Raw genomic sequence first — 15521 nt, 5'->3', positions numbered from 1 at the left:
AGCCTCTTCTAAATCAGTCTTATAGTTCCTTTATTATTTCATTACCGTCTTAAAATCTATGGAGATGCTCCCTAAAGAGGAAGAGAAAAGAAAGAGTCCGATGCGTGCTGCAGTATTTTCTGGTCTATAAGTTTGGCGGAAGAAATGTGCTGAAAGTATTCCTCTCTGTATCCCGGAAACTGGAGTCACGCCATACGCTGAGAACAGTTGTCTGCTGATTGCGAGAGAGGAGAGATTCATGTCAGTGGATCAAGAGGTGACACGAGGGCAAGAAGGTAACCGTATTTCCGTGAGTGGGTGTCTTGCTGGCTGGAGATGATGCCACTTTCTCTTTCCATGCTACTTTCACTTACCTGAGGGTTATGAGACCTCGTGCTGTTCAAATCTTGTATTAGAAGAGAGAAGCTAAGTGTCCTAGGAACTTTCACTCCTTTAACATGGCACTGATGACGTCACAGAGAAGGAAATCGAACTTCTTAATGACTTCATAGTTCTCAGGAGATTCAAGAAAGATTTTTTCCCTTCTGGATGAGGAAGGTAACTCAGTCTTGCAAGTTTTTGTTAGCCAGCGGTAAATGAATAACACACACACACACACACACACACACACACACACACACACACACACACACACACACACACACACACACACACACACACACACACACACACACACACACACACACACACACACACACACACACACACACACACACACACACACACACACACACACACACACACACACACACACACACACACACACAACAAATATCAAATGAGGTACACGTTTTGTTCATGATCTATTTCCTTGGAGCACAATTCATATTTAATTTTATTGTTAATAAGAACACAGATTAATTATTTTTTCAGGATGTATTGGCGTGGACTTGTGAGTGTGGCGGTGTGCTGGGTGGTGGTGGCGGTGTCTGCCCAGCGCCAGAATCAAGAACAGCTCAAGATCGAGGTGCTGAGTCGATCCGGCGTGTGCAACAGCCAGGCGGTGACTGGGGACAAGGTGCAGGTTCACTACACCGGCAGACTTGTTGATGGCACTATCTTTGATCAGAGGTAAGTGTCATTAACTTTGTGACACTACAAGGCAACCTTCACAAAGATTTTACTTTCTTGCCGTATATATATATATATATATATATATATATATATATATATATATATATATATATATATATATATATATATATATATATATATATATATATATATATAGAGAGAGAGAGAGAGAGAGAGAGAGAGAGAGAGAGAGAGAGAGAGAGAGAGAGAGAGAGAGAGAGAGAGAGAGAGAGAGAGAGAGAGAATGGTGTTTTCTTGTACTTTAATTTTATTTGGCCTCGAGAAAGTTGCCCAATTATCTGTTGCTGAAATAACGTTGTTTCTCATTCCCGTCCGCAGTCGACCTCGCGGGGAGCCCTTTGAATTCCGCCTGGGATCGGGGCAAGTGATCAAGGGCTGGGACCGTGGCCTGGAGGGCGCCTGTGTTGGGGAGAGTCGCCGCCTCACTATTCCACCGCACCTCGCATATGGCAGCAAGGGTGCAGGAGGCGTCATCCCTCCAGGTAAATGATGTGTATCCCCGTACTCTTTTGTGCACAACCTAAAAGGCAAATAAAGTCCGTTATTCAGCTTTGAAAGTGAAGAAAGTTGAGGATGTAGGTACTCGTATTAGGATAAGACTATCTTATTAACTCCAAGTGCTGGAGAGGAGGTTCAGAGCATGCACACTTTACTATGAGATACAGGAATGCACTTCTGACCTTCAAACCATCTTGTTGCAAAATTGGCATGATACAAAACATGTAGCTAGTGCTGTGCTACAAGTTTAGGACTTGTGCTTTGATGCTCGATGCTTGATTTTTGCTGATGGCAAAGACGTAGATATATTTTGACATATAGTTTCTCCGTAGTTATTCTTAATATCCATTGCAGATAGCGCCCATGACATATGTAAAACTGTTCTTTAGATTCTTTAAAACTACATCCCATTGGCGGCATTTTAAGCATTCCTTACAGTAGCTTCCATGTTGCACCGTCAATTGACCGACAGACGCAACGCTGATCTTCGAGGTGGAGCTGGTGCAGCTGCCTGACAAGGTGGTGCTGGCTGAGGAACAGCCTCTGCGTCGCCCTGATCCCAGTCACCAGCAACCATCGGCGCCAAGCCAGCTGGTGGTGCAGACACTGGTGCGGCCCCCAATATGCAGCCCTGTGACTCGCCGTGGCGACACTCTCACCGTTCACTACACTGGCCAGCTCGTAGACGCGAAGAAATTCGACTCGAGGTGAGTAACAATTGTATGAGAATTGGTGTTTGCCCTTCACTGAAACACTACTTTCTGCCGCCCCTCAGTTTGTGTACAATTACCGTCATAGCCCTTACTTACAGAACAGTGCCAAGTTACTGTGATGGCGTATCAGCCTCACCAGTCATCATTTACTGCCATCAAACATATTCTTGACCTAACTCACCTTTCCTGGCGCAGCGTGGATCGTGGGGAACCCTTCGTGTTCCAGCTGGGACAGGGCTCAGTTATCCCCGGCTGGGAGGAGGGCATGGAGGGCATGTGTGTAGGGGAGAGCCGCCTGCTGGTGGTGCCGCCCCACCTCGCCTACGGCAAGAAGGGCGCCGGCGGTGTGATCCCGCCAGGTAGGGCACCGTTGGTTTAGTCGTCCATGATAATACTGCGTGATGTGTGTGTGTGTGTATTTATGCAGTTTCTACCATGTGGATTAGTTAATTTAATCTAACTATTTTGAGTTTCAGTGGGTATGCTCTCTCTCTCTCTCTCTCTCTCTCTCTCTCTCTCTCTCTCTCTCTCTCTCTCTCTCTCTCTCTCTCTCTCTCTTTCTCTCTCTCAGTAACCCACAGTACTGTCTGTTTCAAGTTACAATGATAGTTTCTCAATAAAAGCAGTTGTTAATACCTTAAATATTTTTTTTTTTTTCGCAGATGCAACACTTATCTTCACAATTCAACTCCTGAATATCAACTGAGCCTCATTGTCTTGCTGCTGTTCGAACCTGTGCCAACAAATGACATTGGTAGTAAAAGCTTCATTCTGTATTGTTAGTGTTTCCATTTTTCTTGAAAAGCTGCATAATTTGTAAATGTAAGCGGCGAAATTATGGAACGAAAAGTTTCGGTTACGTTTTGCGCCATGAAGTGCAGACAACCTTTATTACCGGATATAAATGATCTGTTACCTTACAGAGAACATTTTAGGAAGATATTGTATTCACATTCCTGTATGCTCTCATGTTACCTTCTAGATGATTAAATAATAAAAAAAAAAAAAATACTGTAGGTACGTAGTGAGTTTCTCATGAACAGTATGTATGTACTGCCAATATCCATAACAGTATTGAGATTCATAGTATATACTGTGTAGCAAAATATCGTATTGTCATGTAGTAATTGGGGTTATGTATCCAGCATGATACTCTGAGTGATGAATTTATTTTACTTTATGTATTTTTTCCTACAGTAAGAAAAAAAAAAAAAAAACGAAAAAAACTAGATTTACTTATCCTTATTTTTGTAAGTGTCTTGAGACATGCAAGATCATCTACCTAAGAGTTTACATAACATTTAATTTTTAAAACCACAGTGCGGATTAAAAACCGACACACTACACGTCCGAATGTATCAACAGAGACTTCCGTTATTTGTGTAATTTGAATTTAAAACAGAATCCTCGAGTGTTTTCAGTGTTTCGGGATCAAGAAATTACAATTTTGAAAAAAGCAGATAATCTTATGGCTTTCAATCAACATATATGTACCCTGACTTATTTTATTATTCACTCTAGTTTTGAATTTAGTATATCGAACAATTTATGGGCGCGAGGTGGACCGAGGTTATATATAGGAGTCAGGAGAGCAGTGCAGGCAGACAGCACTGGCGGTCAGCGTGGTAAGAGTGAGGGTTTGGAGAAGTGAGGTATTGTGGCACTGCACTAGTATTAGCCTTTTCTAACCAGTTTATCAGCATTATTGTACTAATCCTTTCATGTAATATACGTGGAATCATTTATATACACAATATGGCAGTTATTCAAGGTTTTTTTTTTTTTTTTTTGTGCCAGGGTGAAGGAAACGAGTGAGGGGAAGTAGATGTTTCCTCATTTTCTCTGCCAGTAAATGACGTGAGTGAAAAAGACATAGATTCAGGTTCATCAGGGTTGGTAATAAGGCAGGGTGGGAGTGGTGAAGTGTGGTCTGTTAATCGTGGTGGTGATAAAACGCTTGGAAAGTAGCGAGCCATCAACTGTTTAGAAGTTTTCGGGAGACGGAGAGGAAGCAGACACTGGCATGTGCTTGCCGCCTACTATCCCTATGTTAGTGGTTAGTGCTCAGCGGTTAGTGCTCTTTGATGGTTCGAATGGTCGCTGATTACAAGTCATTATCCCTTCATGGCAAAGTTATTAACCTGTACATTCACGTATTCAGTTTTATGAATTACTAGGGTAAGAGATGATGCGTTTCAACGCCACGGGTGCTTTGTCAAAATGGCGCCGGCTCGGTGGGCCGTTGTCTGGACGAGGACCCGCATTTTTAAACACTTAGGTTTTCATAATACCGTTTTATAAGATCACTGGTTATTAGTCGTTTTGTTAAATTTTTACAGTAGGACCAAACTGCATTTCGAGAACTAATATATATATATATATATATATATATATATATATATATATATATATATATATATATATATATATATATATATATATATATATATATATATATATATATTATAGACGATTTAGAGTATAAAACGTCAGAAATGCTTCACTTTGCCTCTTCTCCCCTCATTCCCTCAATGATCTTGGCCACTCCTCGGGAAGCGGGGTTTATGGGCAGGGAATACGAAAATGTTAATTTTAGGATACTTGAATGGAAATGATAGCTTAACAGAATGAGTGAAGGTAATCCAAACCTAACCTGAACAAAATCTGATCTAACCTGACCTGATCTGACCTGACCTAACCTAACCTAACCATACCATACCTAACCTAACCCAGCCTGAACTAACAGAATGAGTGAAGGCAATCCAAACCTAACCTTAACAAAATCAGATCTAACCTGACCTGATCTGACCTGACCTAACCAAACCTAGCCAAACTTCACCTAACGTAACCTAACTTACATGCATCACCCTACAAAAATTCCCTTTATCATGGAAACTTAATTTGCGCAAAAAAAAAAAAAAAATAAATAAAAAATAAATAAATAAAATAAAATAAACAAATAAATAAAATAAAATAAATAAATAAAAAATAAAGTAAGTTTGTCAGTATCCAGAAAGGTAAAGAAAATACTCAAATATGTCGAGCGTTATGGTTATCTAAAATATTACCGTTTTATCATTCTCTCTCTCTCTCTCTCTCTCTCTCTCTCTCTCTCTCTCTCTCTCTCTCTCTCTCTCTCTCTCTCTCTCTCTCTCTCTCTCTCTCTCTCTCTCTCTCTCTCTCTCTCTCTCTCTCTCTCTCTCTTTGATGATACAATACCATTATCAAATCCGAATCATGCCTCCTATTTACAACAATGAAAACTCAGAATTACAACCTTGTAAAGCTTTTAACTTGTAATCGAGGAATTTGTTGAAAATGTTCTCTGAGCTTCATGGGAATACACGTACCTGCAAGAAACAGTTACCTTTTAATGCTTGGATTTAGCATTATAATCTTCAGTGTAGTATATTTTAGGGATTGGATTGTACAGACCATTGTGTACTTTTAGGAGGCAAGAATGGGATCTTCCTCAACTATTCAAGGTGGGGGGGTGAAGGTGAATGATTTATGGTAATGGGTTTTATGAAGGATTATTGGAAATTAAATGGAGTGTTGCCTTGTGTTCATTGTTTTTGTTTGTACTTAGAGGTGTGCCTGGTGGAGGTGTTGTCGAACCATAGTGTGGCTGCTGAAGATCCCAGTGTGACTGGTTGGGATACTGCTTGGTGTGTTTCTTGCAGTGTTGTCTTTATTCTGGTAAGGTTTTTTTTTGTTAACAAATCTGTTTTCTTTGTATGTATTATGTAAACCATAACCATTAGCTAAGTAACTTAATGTAAGCAGGGCATGATACTCAGTTTCTTAGTTCTAAAAGAAATATTACATGGACCTTGAATTTCTTTCATAGTGTTGTCATGGTTTTATTTCCTTTTCTCATTTCTCATATTTCAGAGTGCTAATAATTTTGTTCAAAAGTCTAAACTGCCCTAGTGTAATCCTCAGTTAATAACATTTGCACTGTGTACAGAATATAATGTACAAAAAAATGCAAAATGCAAGTGGAAATTTGCATTTAGAGTGCTGGTATTTAATAGTACAACCCATGAAGAGGGAGCCAATATCATCCAAGTTTTAGCTTCCCCTTGCTAGGATATTCTTAACACTAAAAATTGTATCTTATCACAATTTAAGTCCATTGATTTTAGTTCTGATTTCTAATATTTTATTATGATTTTTATTTTCTTATGTTTTATACATTATATATTGTGTAACACAGATGGCTATATATATATATATATATATATATATATATATATATATATATATATATATATATATATATATATATATATATATATATATATTTTATTTATTTATTTATTTATTTATTTATTTATTTATTTATTTATTTATTTATTTATTTAAATATTTATTTATTTATTTATTTTATTTATCATGAACTTGTTTAGTGGATTTGCAGTCTCATTTGATAAGAAACTGCACCTATTGGTCATTATGTACATGATAACATCATTTATCTTCATTAAGACATCATCCACAATCCTTTTGAAAGCATTGTTTCTCAACCAGTGAAATGATATTCATCCTATGTACTGTTGTGGTGGTGAACTGTAATTGTAATACAGCACAGTAATGCTTGAATTCAGCTGAAGTAGAGAAATAAGTACATATACAGTAAATTTTAGTCTTATTTTAATATTACTAAAGTATAGGGGTTTTAATCCAAGCATAATGGATACGTACATATGAGGTGCTTGGTATAGGAAGGGCAAATCTACATTTTTGGCAGATCTGAGTTATACTCACCAGAGCATTCTCCTTGCCATTATCAGCATGTTGCTGCCAGAAGTAAACAGTTTTGCCTTTACAACATGGTCGAAAATTCCTTTGAATATAGGGATGCAACCTGACTTAATGCTCTAAACTTTGCCATGTGGGTGGAAGGTGCCGAGAAGAAGCATATTGTAGTAGAGGCGAACCTCATATCCCTGGTAGCTAATGACCAGCGAGGTGCCCTCTGACGTCACACCACACCTTCCTCACAGCTAATCAGACAAGAGCACATCCTGTCAAATGCCGGTAGCTTGACTATTAATCACCTTCCTCACCCACATGCCAGATTATCATCCAAACTTTGATGCTTTTCATAATTTTTATGAGTACAAGGTCTATATTTGTGTGTAGTTATGTTGAAGGAGTAATAATTCTCATCTGCTTTAGAGGCATCAAAGGTATTGTTAAAACACATGAAGAAAGTGGCAATTCATTAGTAATGCCTCTTTTTGTTTATACCAAAACATTTTCATGATAGGCATGCATTGGTAATTACATGAAGGAAATAGGAATTTATTGGTAATCCCTGTTTTAGTTTATACCAAAATATTTTCTTGATAACTCGTGTATTGGTAAATACATGAAGGAAGTAGCAATTTATTGGTAAAACCTGTTTTTGTTTATACCAAAATATTTTCATGATAAGCATGTATTGGTAAATACATAAAGGAAGTAGCAATGCCTCTTTTTGTTTATACCAAAAGATTATCATGACACATGTATTGGTACAAACAACACTGTTTATACATATAATTAGTTGCCAATTTGTCTTAAATGAGCAATTATTGAGACACGAATATCTCAAAACAACATTTTGTTGGATGTGCCCTCCCAACACTATGCGGTTCACACGTGAATTATTTACTTCAGATTTACTTCAAACGCCAATATCTGGAAATTGATTTTACTGGATTTGCCCTTTCAACACTAGGAGGCTCATATAGACTTGGTGTGACAAAAAAAAAAAAAAAAAAAAAAAAAAAAAGATAAATAAATATATAAATTAGAGGTCAGGAAAAGGTCAAGAATGTTGGGTGTATCTCCAAGATGGTGAGGAATATGAGTAAGGTGTTGCATCAGTTGCTCTAGGTTGTGGAGGATAGCAAAGTTGAAGGCTAGTTCACCAGGATGGTCAGTGAAGGGAGAGGAGAGCCAAAGCTGGTGGTGAACATTGAAGCCTCTAAGAATGGAGATCTCAGCAAAAGGGAAGAAAGTCAGAATGTGCTCCACTTTGGAAGTTAAGTAGTCAAAGAATTTCTTATAGTCAGAGGAGTGATGTGAGGGGTATATAGCACAGATAAATTTAGTTTGAGAGTGACTCTGTAGTCGTAGCCAGAAGGTGGAAAACTCAGAAGATTCAAGAGCATGGGCATGAGAGCAGGTTAAGTCGTTGTGCATGCAAACACAACATCCAGGTTTGTATTGAAAATAAGGATAGAGAAAGTAGGAGGGAACAGAAAAGGGGCTTCTGTCAGTTGCTTCAGACACCTGAGTTTCAGTGAGGAAAAGAAGATGAGGTTTAGAAGAGGAGAGGTGGCTTTCTACAGATTGAAAATTAGATCTTAAACCCCAAATGTTGCAGAAATTAATGAAGAAAAAGTTGAGGGGGTTGTCAAGATGCTTAGGGTTGTTATCGGAAGAGCAGTCCAACCTGGGGACATTTGTGGTCCCCTCCCCAGATGGGGACTCCGAAGCTGGTGTAGGAGTCGCCATGATAATTTTGAATTTTTGAGTGAAGGATGTGTGTGTTATTATGTGCTTGTAGTTTTGTGTGGAGGAAGAGAGTTGTCTTTAGAGGGTAGGGTGTGACTGCCCCCTTGTGTTGTGAGACACAAAGGAAAATGTTCATTGAGGTCACAGCTGGGTTTAATGATGAGTTCACAGCACCCCCTGATCCAGTGCTTTAGACCTCACTGGGAGTAATTATCGCTTTGGCAGGTGCCTACTGCCTCTTCTTGTATCCTTCTGGAGGAGAAGAGTGAGGAGCTGACCCTGTCACAGTAGGCTGGCTCCTATTGGCTGCCACTCGCCTTGCAGATGACTACTTATATTTGTTTTTTTGTTCTCTGTTTTTCCTTTTTCCTGCTGCACCTGTCCTACATCCTTCTTGACCTGGTTTTACTAATTGTTAAAATTTACCCTAACCTGAATGAGTTTTATTTGATCACAAACACACTCAGTGCTTGTGATTCGAACTACCAAGAGAGTGGTGGGGAATGAGAGATTTTCAGTGGAGTCTGGCACAAATTACTCCCCCTCCCCCTTTTATAAAAAAGCACAATACATTAATACTTTCATAATGACACCAGAAATGTGGATAGAAAAGCATATTGTAGGACAGGTCAGTTGATGTTAAATTTTGTTTTTGTGTATTTATGAGAATTACAATTATTTCAGCATTGATTTTGGAGCAGACCACAGCAGGCGTCATGGGACACCGCAAGAATTATGGTAGGAACTATTTCCTTACCCAGAGCATCCAAAGCCATAGGAACATGTCCAATGGACTCGGGGCATCGCCACCAAGCCCATCTCTCAGACCTCTCAGCCACTCCAGTCCAGTGCGTCAGTCAAGTACTAGAGCTCCTCGCAGATCACTGTGGGGAAATGGAGGCAACAACTGCAGTAGAAATGAAGAAAGACCAACAGTTTGTGGCCGAAACAAGCATTATAAATGGCCTGGGAACTTTGGTAATAGCATGAAGAGCCTTAATTGCTTAAGCCTTAGTAGCAATGGTGTTAAGAGCATTAGTAGTGATTCTGGAAGTATCAGCAGTCCCAATGAAGGTAGCTGCAAGGATAGCAGCATTGGTAGCAGCAAGAAAGTTTCGACACCACGCCTCTCTAACCCACTGCGTTACAAGACTGAACTCTGTAGAAGTTTTGAAGAGAGTGGAGACTGTCGGTAAGCATATATTCAAGTTAAAATTTGCTTTTGTTTGCAATCACTGCTGTATACTGTTGCAAAAATGTTTACCACAAGACCATGGATGTTGCTAGATACTTAAAATGAAACCAAAATGGTTTTTGTCATTGATTTTCTCTTTCTACAATTTTCATTGTGCTAGGAAATGGGTTTGGTAAGGTTTTTGAATATTTGTTTTAATTTCACTTATGCCTGATTCCTGCCTTACTTCTGGATTCCAGTTTTCCCCCCCCCCTTATATCTTTATTACAGGCAAAATATTTTCAGTTGGTTTTAGGTCAGATTGAATAGCTAGTGTATAAATTTCCCTTGACAGTTGCAAGGCCGTTTCAGAACACATTTGACATTGTGGCAAGGAGCAAGTTGAATGAGAATTATCAAGGTTGTAGATTACAGATGATCTGGGTAAAAAAGTTGCATAGGAGCTTGTTAACATTAAATTAAACCCAAACTATTAATGAATTGGATGTCTTCAATCTTAAATAAATTTTTGTTAAGGGATCACATTCTGGTCATGGATAATTTTTTGCCACCATTACCAGAAACTGAAGATTGTGATAATTTCATATTAGTTGCTGGCACTTTGGCATAGTTCAGTGAAGATGTTTCTTGAGAAAAGGCATCATGAGGTTTAGGTTTGGATGGTGTGAGAATTCTTGCAAGCTTGGTGCCTAAAAGTTATGCATCATACTGTTAAGAGGGCTGTATTTGACTTCTAGCATATCCAGGTATCTGCTGGTTTCGTTCAAGACTGGCATCTACTTGATAAAAAACTGTGTAAAAGTGGCTCCTAATACTTGGCAACCCCATCCTGGCCTTTCTGCTTTTGGTGTCAGTACCCAATCTTAAAATTTTGATCATTCTACACATGTAACTTCCACAATCTGTTTCCATTGCTTGATCATCTGCCTTGTGGACTGATAATGGCTTCATTTTACTCCTTTGTCAAGAATTTTGCTGGCCATTATAGAGTTTTGTAAAATGACACTGCATCCATAGGAATTAGTGGCAGGAAATCAGATGATCTTTTATTTATTTTTTTTTATTTTTACTTATTTTTTCACTAAAGCTGACAAGTATCAACTGTGGGTTTCTATACTTTATGGAGTTGGTACTAATCTTGCAGCCAGTCAAGGCAGCTGTGGGGGATACTTTCTATACACGTCCTTAAAGAAATGTTGAAGTGTCAGATGGTGAACATTATTATGGTGTGTTATGTGGTGATGGGGAAAATTCTCTCTCTCTCTCTCTCTCTCTCTCTCTCTCTCTCTCTCTCTCTCTCTCTCTCTCTCTCTCTCTCTCTCTCTCTCTCTCTCTCTCTCTCTCTCTCTCTCTCTCTCTCTCTCTCTCTCTCTCTCTCTCTCTCTCTCTCTCTCTCTCTCTCTCTCTCTCTCTCAATAACTATAATAGATGATGGGTAAACCATTTTAGCTGGCCTAAATATAGACCACACTAGACTTGCCCATGACATCTCCATACAGTAAAGCTTGCTTCTCACAACAGTTTTTACCTAAATGGGTTATGCCATTTTTTTCAAATCCTCTCATATGAACATTTTTCCCAGCCCTATTCTGCTTTGGCAGATGCTGTATAACAATTACATAATAAAAAGTTCTGCTTTTTCTACAGTCTAGTGACAAAATTTTAAAGTTCTCCCATCCTAACTGTATACCTTTATTAATCCCATCTGATATAGTTTACCTATTCCTGCCCATAGCCTTGTGCTGAATGTTTTTATTTTCTGGTAAAAATTATTCATATTTAGTTTTTAATCAATTCTTTTATTGACTTCTGTAACTATGGGAGTAAATATGACAACGACTTCTGTAACTATGGGAGTAAATATGACAATGACTTCTCTAAATTTATACATTTAGAGTTTAAAGTATAGGAGTAAATTTGACGACGACTTCTCTAACTTAATATATTTGGAGTTTAAACTATGGAAGTAAATATGACGACAACTTCTCTAAATTTATATATTTGGAGTTTAAAGGGGAGGTTGAGGAAGTAATATGGTGGAGAATTATCAAGGATTTCTTCTTCAGGTTTGGAGAAGCTTGCACATTTGCCCATGGACTTCGTGAGCTTCGTGCTGTTCTGCGGCACCCAAGATACAAGACGGACCTGTGTCGCACTTACCATGGTGCAGGTTACTGTCAGTATGGTGCTCGGTGCCATTTCGTTCATGATCCAGAAGAAGCTACTGGAGTTGCTGCTTTGAGAGGATACAAGCTACGTTCCCAGCTAGGTGGACTCGGTAGGACTGTATCATCAGTGTCAGAAAGGCCTGTAAATGCTGATAATTTAATTGCACGTAACTTGCAACGCTTGCATGCATATAGAACAGCAGAAGAAAGATTGTCTTTTTTAAATTCTTCAGACTATGGTAATGAACAGCTCAATTCCATTGGGAGTCTTTCTCCAGATTTTCTGTCTTTGAACATGTTGACCATTGGCCAAAATAGTCTGTCTGGTTTAACATCAGAGTCACATCTCCAGGATAATTTTTTTGGAACCTCTGATGATCTCGCCGAGTCTCTTTCAATAAATTATATGAACATGAAAGCTCCTAATAAGGAAGGAACTGAAGTAGGGAGGTATACACTTCCATGCAATGGTAAATGGTTTGATGCTAACTCTGAAATCCCTACTCTGTGTGCTCTTACCTACTTGGATGCCCAGCACTCTCCTTCCAGAGGAGGAGATATTTGGCGGCTTGGTGAAGCATCCACCCAAACCAAGACAATTATTGGAAATCCCATGGAGGTGTCTCGCAGCCTGCAGATACCAAGTATTACAGAGCTGATTCACATGCCTTGAAGATAGTAGTTAGGTTTCATGTGTGAATGTTATTTGAATTTTTATGAAATTATAGGAGTGGACTTGAAGTAGAATTAATGACTATCCCAGGAAGGTTATGAAGATATTTAATAATGAAAGATTTTAGTTATTTTAGGTTTGGAAAGTCATAATGATTTTGTTTGTAATGGATTTTAAGTAAAACATGATCTTTAATTTTCAGAGTATATATAATTAATATAGTGGTAATTATAATTTGTGACAATCTCCTGTGGAGAGAATCCAAATGTGGAGTAGGATACATAGCCAAAGTATTTTAATTTACAGGTCTTCGGTGTACCATTTTTAAGTTATAAACTTTTAGTAGGGATTTTAATTTTTATTTGACAAGCTAAGTAAAGCATATATAAACCTACTTGTTCTTTACATCTCATCTTATGATGCAAATATACATAAATTGATAATTATAATAGTTAATGCTGGTAATCTTTGTCAAAAATAAATACATTTTTAAGATAGAATTTTAGAGAGAAATGTCAGTATTGGTAACATTTTTGCCATAATTTTTATTTCCAGCTGTATGGTCTTGTATTACAGTTGAGGAACAATGTTTTGTTCACTGTCGTCAGCATTATTAGAATTATTGTGTGTAAGATCTATCTAATCAAAGTATTATGTTTATTATCTAATAAAAAAAAAAAATTACTAAAAAGTTTCTTGTTTTTCAAGCTTAATATAATATCACCGTAAACTTTTGTTTCCCTGCCCACTGCACAAAGAAGGAAAGAAATGAGGACTACAAATAAGGGAGGAGGGAATGGTGCTAGCTGTTAAGATTTCTTCATGAACTGTTGGCTGCATTAATGATTAACTAAAGGTGATGACTTATTACCTTCCCTGATGTATGAGGGATTTAGGGTGAGTTTGGTGCATAAGTAAGTTTTGTTGTATGGGAGATACTCAAGATGTGTGGGGGCAAGTGTAAAAATTTGCAAGAGAAAAAAATGTGAAAGGATATTTCCCACAAAATTTGACTGTGATAGAGATATGATGTGTGTAAAGCTTAAGGTGAAAGAATTGTGGCAAAGAGTGAAGTAATGATATAGAGATGATGGCACTTCTGATGAGAGGGTTAGGAATGGTGAAGCATTGGAACAAGTGATACTCTTTCTGTTTGGGTTTTGAAGACTTGTCTTTTGTCATGTTTCTTAATTTTCACCATTGATTAATTTCTAACATGCCTATATGAAAGCTACAACAGTGTATTCTGAATGGATGCATGTGGCATTTATATTAACTTGGTTACAGAGGATCTTACTAGGAAGTTGAGAAGCAAGGAGACTGGCAGATTGATGGTGCTGACAGCCCAGTATATCTTATATGATTATAAAGAAATTAATGCCTTAGGCAGTTAACACTATCAAAGCTATTTCAATAGCAGAAAAGAATTTTTACAGGAATTACGTAAGCGCATAGTGGCACTGGTGCAAGAGATGTGACATAATGTAATTTTGACGAATTTGCCCCATACAGTCATCAGAGCCGTTAGTACTATTTCAGAGGCAGGCTTTGGATGTGCTGATCCCTGCATTAGATGTCTTTACATTTGTTTATCTTTGATACCTTGCTGCAGACCATTTATGAGTATCTCCATATTCTTGGTTGATTATTTGCAACAAATATCAGTAGCAATAAAAAGAGACCATTATACAAGTAGAGGATCAGTATGAACAAAGCAAAATCTAATCCAAACAGTGGTAATCTGAAGCATCATAAATGCCACATAATGTTTACCTTAAATCATGTGCCAGAAAAATATAAATTAACTTTGTATCTTATTAATCAAAACATTAGAGACTTCCAGTATAGTAATGCAAATATTTTTGTGAAGAAAACTGACTTGGAAACTTTTTAGATGGAGGCTGAGTGACATCTTACATGGAAACATTTTTATCAAATGCCATAAAAGTGCACATACTTTAATACTGGGGCAACCATTGGTTAAAGGCATACAGCACAAAGGTTTTGTTAGATTCTTATAATAATAATCTAATGATTCATGTATGGAGCCTCCACTAAAAATTACCTCACACTATTTGCATTTTGTAGGAATGATCTAACACTGAAGTTTATTTTGACTGGTAATGTGAAGAACTTAACAGAATACATGATTAACAGCATGGCATCCCTTCATGACATTCATCAAAGATGTCATGTGCCATCATGGAGGTGCTTACTAGTTATGACTAATTAGGAGGATGGTGATAGCTGATGAATTTAAGGAGACTGCCATGAACTCTGTTGCTCTTTATCTGAAGCTGTTTTTAAGGATGGGTGCAAGGAGAGAGAATTCCTCCTGGGGAAATTTACGAGACACTCCAGCTCTTTACAACCAAATAAAACTCAATGGGGTCCTCAAAAGGAAACATCATTTGGACAAAGGTATTGGAGGAATGGAGGTTCTTATTCTTTCACATCCCACAAATCAATAGATGTGTGACCTTAGAAAGTTGACACTAAATTATGTATGTTGCAGAATGCAAAATATATGATATTCTTGTTTCAGGGACTATGCATGTCATGTGTCAGTCTTTGGAAGTCCATCAGAGAATATCTTCACCTGGAAGATCTTTGTACTAAAGATGGTATGCCGGGATGATTGCAAACACCACATCAGTGATACCATCAAG

At 37.9% G+C, this 15521-nt stretch overlaps 2 protein-coding genes across 4 annotated transcripts in view; both read left to right on the top strand.

Moving 5' to 3' along the window:
* The window catches only part of LOC135101939 (peptidyl-prolyl cis-trans isomerase FKBP10-like), a 5115-nt gene extending 1800 nt beyond the window's left edge, over positions 1-3315 (top strand). Inside the window, exons 2-6 of the mRNA XM_064006355.1 lie at positions 874-1071; positions 1414-1577; positions 2066-2300; positions 2502-2665; positions 2969-3315. Coding sequence (XP_063862425.1) covers positions 875-1071; positions 1414-1577; positions 2066-2300; positions 2502-2665; positions 2969-3012 — 804 coding nt within the window. The 5' untranslated portion in view covers position 874 and the 3' untranslated portion in view covers positions 3013-3315. The remainder of the gene's footprint in view (positions 1-873; positions 1072-1413; positions 1578-2065; positions 2301-2501; positions 2666-2968) is intronic.
* A 585-nt stretch (positions 3316-3900) lies between these two features.
* On the top strand, positions 3901-13582 carry LOC135101938 (uncharacterized). 3 transcript variants are annotated; one of them, XM_064006352.1, is made up of 4 exons: positions 3901-3931; positions 5896-6005; positions 9501-10008; positions 12078-13582. In XM_064006352.1, the coding sequence occupies exons 3-4, from the start codon at positions 9533-9535 to the stop codon at positions 12850-12852; spliced, it is 1251 nt and encodes a 416-aa protein (XP_063862422.1). In that variant the 5' UTR covers positions 3901-3931; positions 5896-6005; positions 9501-9532; the 3' UTR covers positions 12853-13582. The 3 variants fall into 3 exon arrangements, with proteins under 3 accessions (XP_063862422.1, XP_063862423.1, XP_063862421.1); XM_064006353.1 differs by lacking the exon at positions 3901-3931 and adding an exon at positions 3933-3958; XM_064006351.1 differs by lacking the exon at positions 3901-3931 and adding an exon at positions 4104-4163.
* The last annotated feature ends 1939 nt before the right edge of the window (positions 13583-15521 follow it).

Source organism: Scylla paramamosain, chromosome 7, assembly GCF_035594125.1.
Source record: "Scylla paramamosain isolate STU-SP2022 chromosome 7, ASM3559412v1, whole genome shotgun sequence".
Classification (NCBI taxonomy): Eukaryota; Metazoa; Arthropoda; class Malacostraca; order Decapoda; family Portunidae; genus Scylla; species Scylla paramamosain.
This window is presented reverse-complemented; position numbering and strand designations above follow the sequence as displayed.

Excerpts from the sequence above, each read along its gene's own strand:
- LOC135101938 (XM_064006352.1), top strand. The coding sequence starts at position 9,533 with ATGGGACACCGCAAGAATTATGGTAGGAACTATTTCCTTACCCAGAGC. Across the intron at positions 10,009-12,077 it reads GAAGAGAGTGGAGACTGTCG|GTTTGGAGAAGCTTGCACAT; the intron begins GTAAGCATATAT and ends TTTCTTCTTCAG.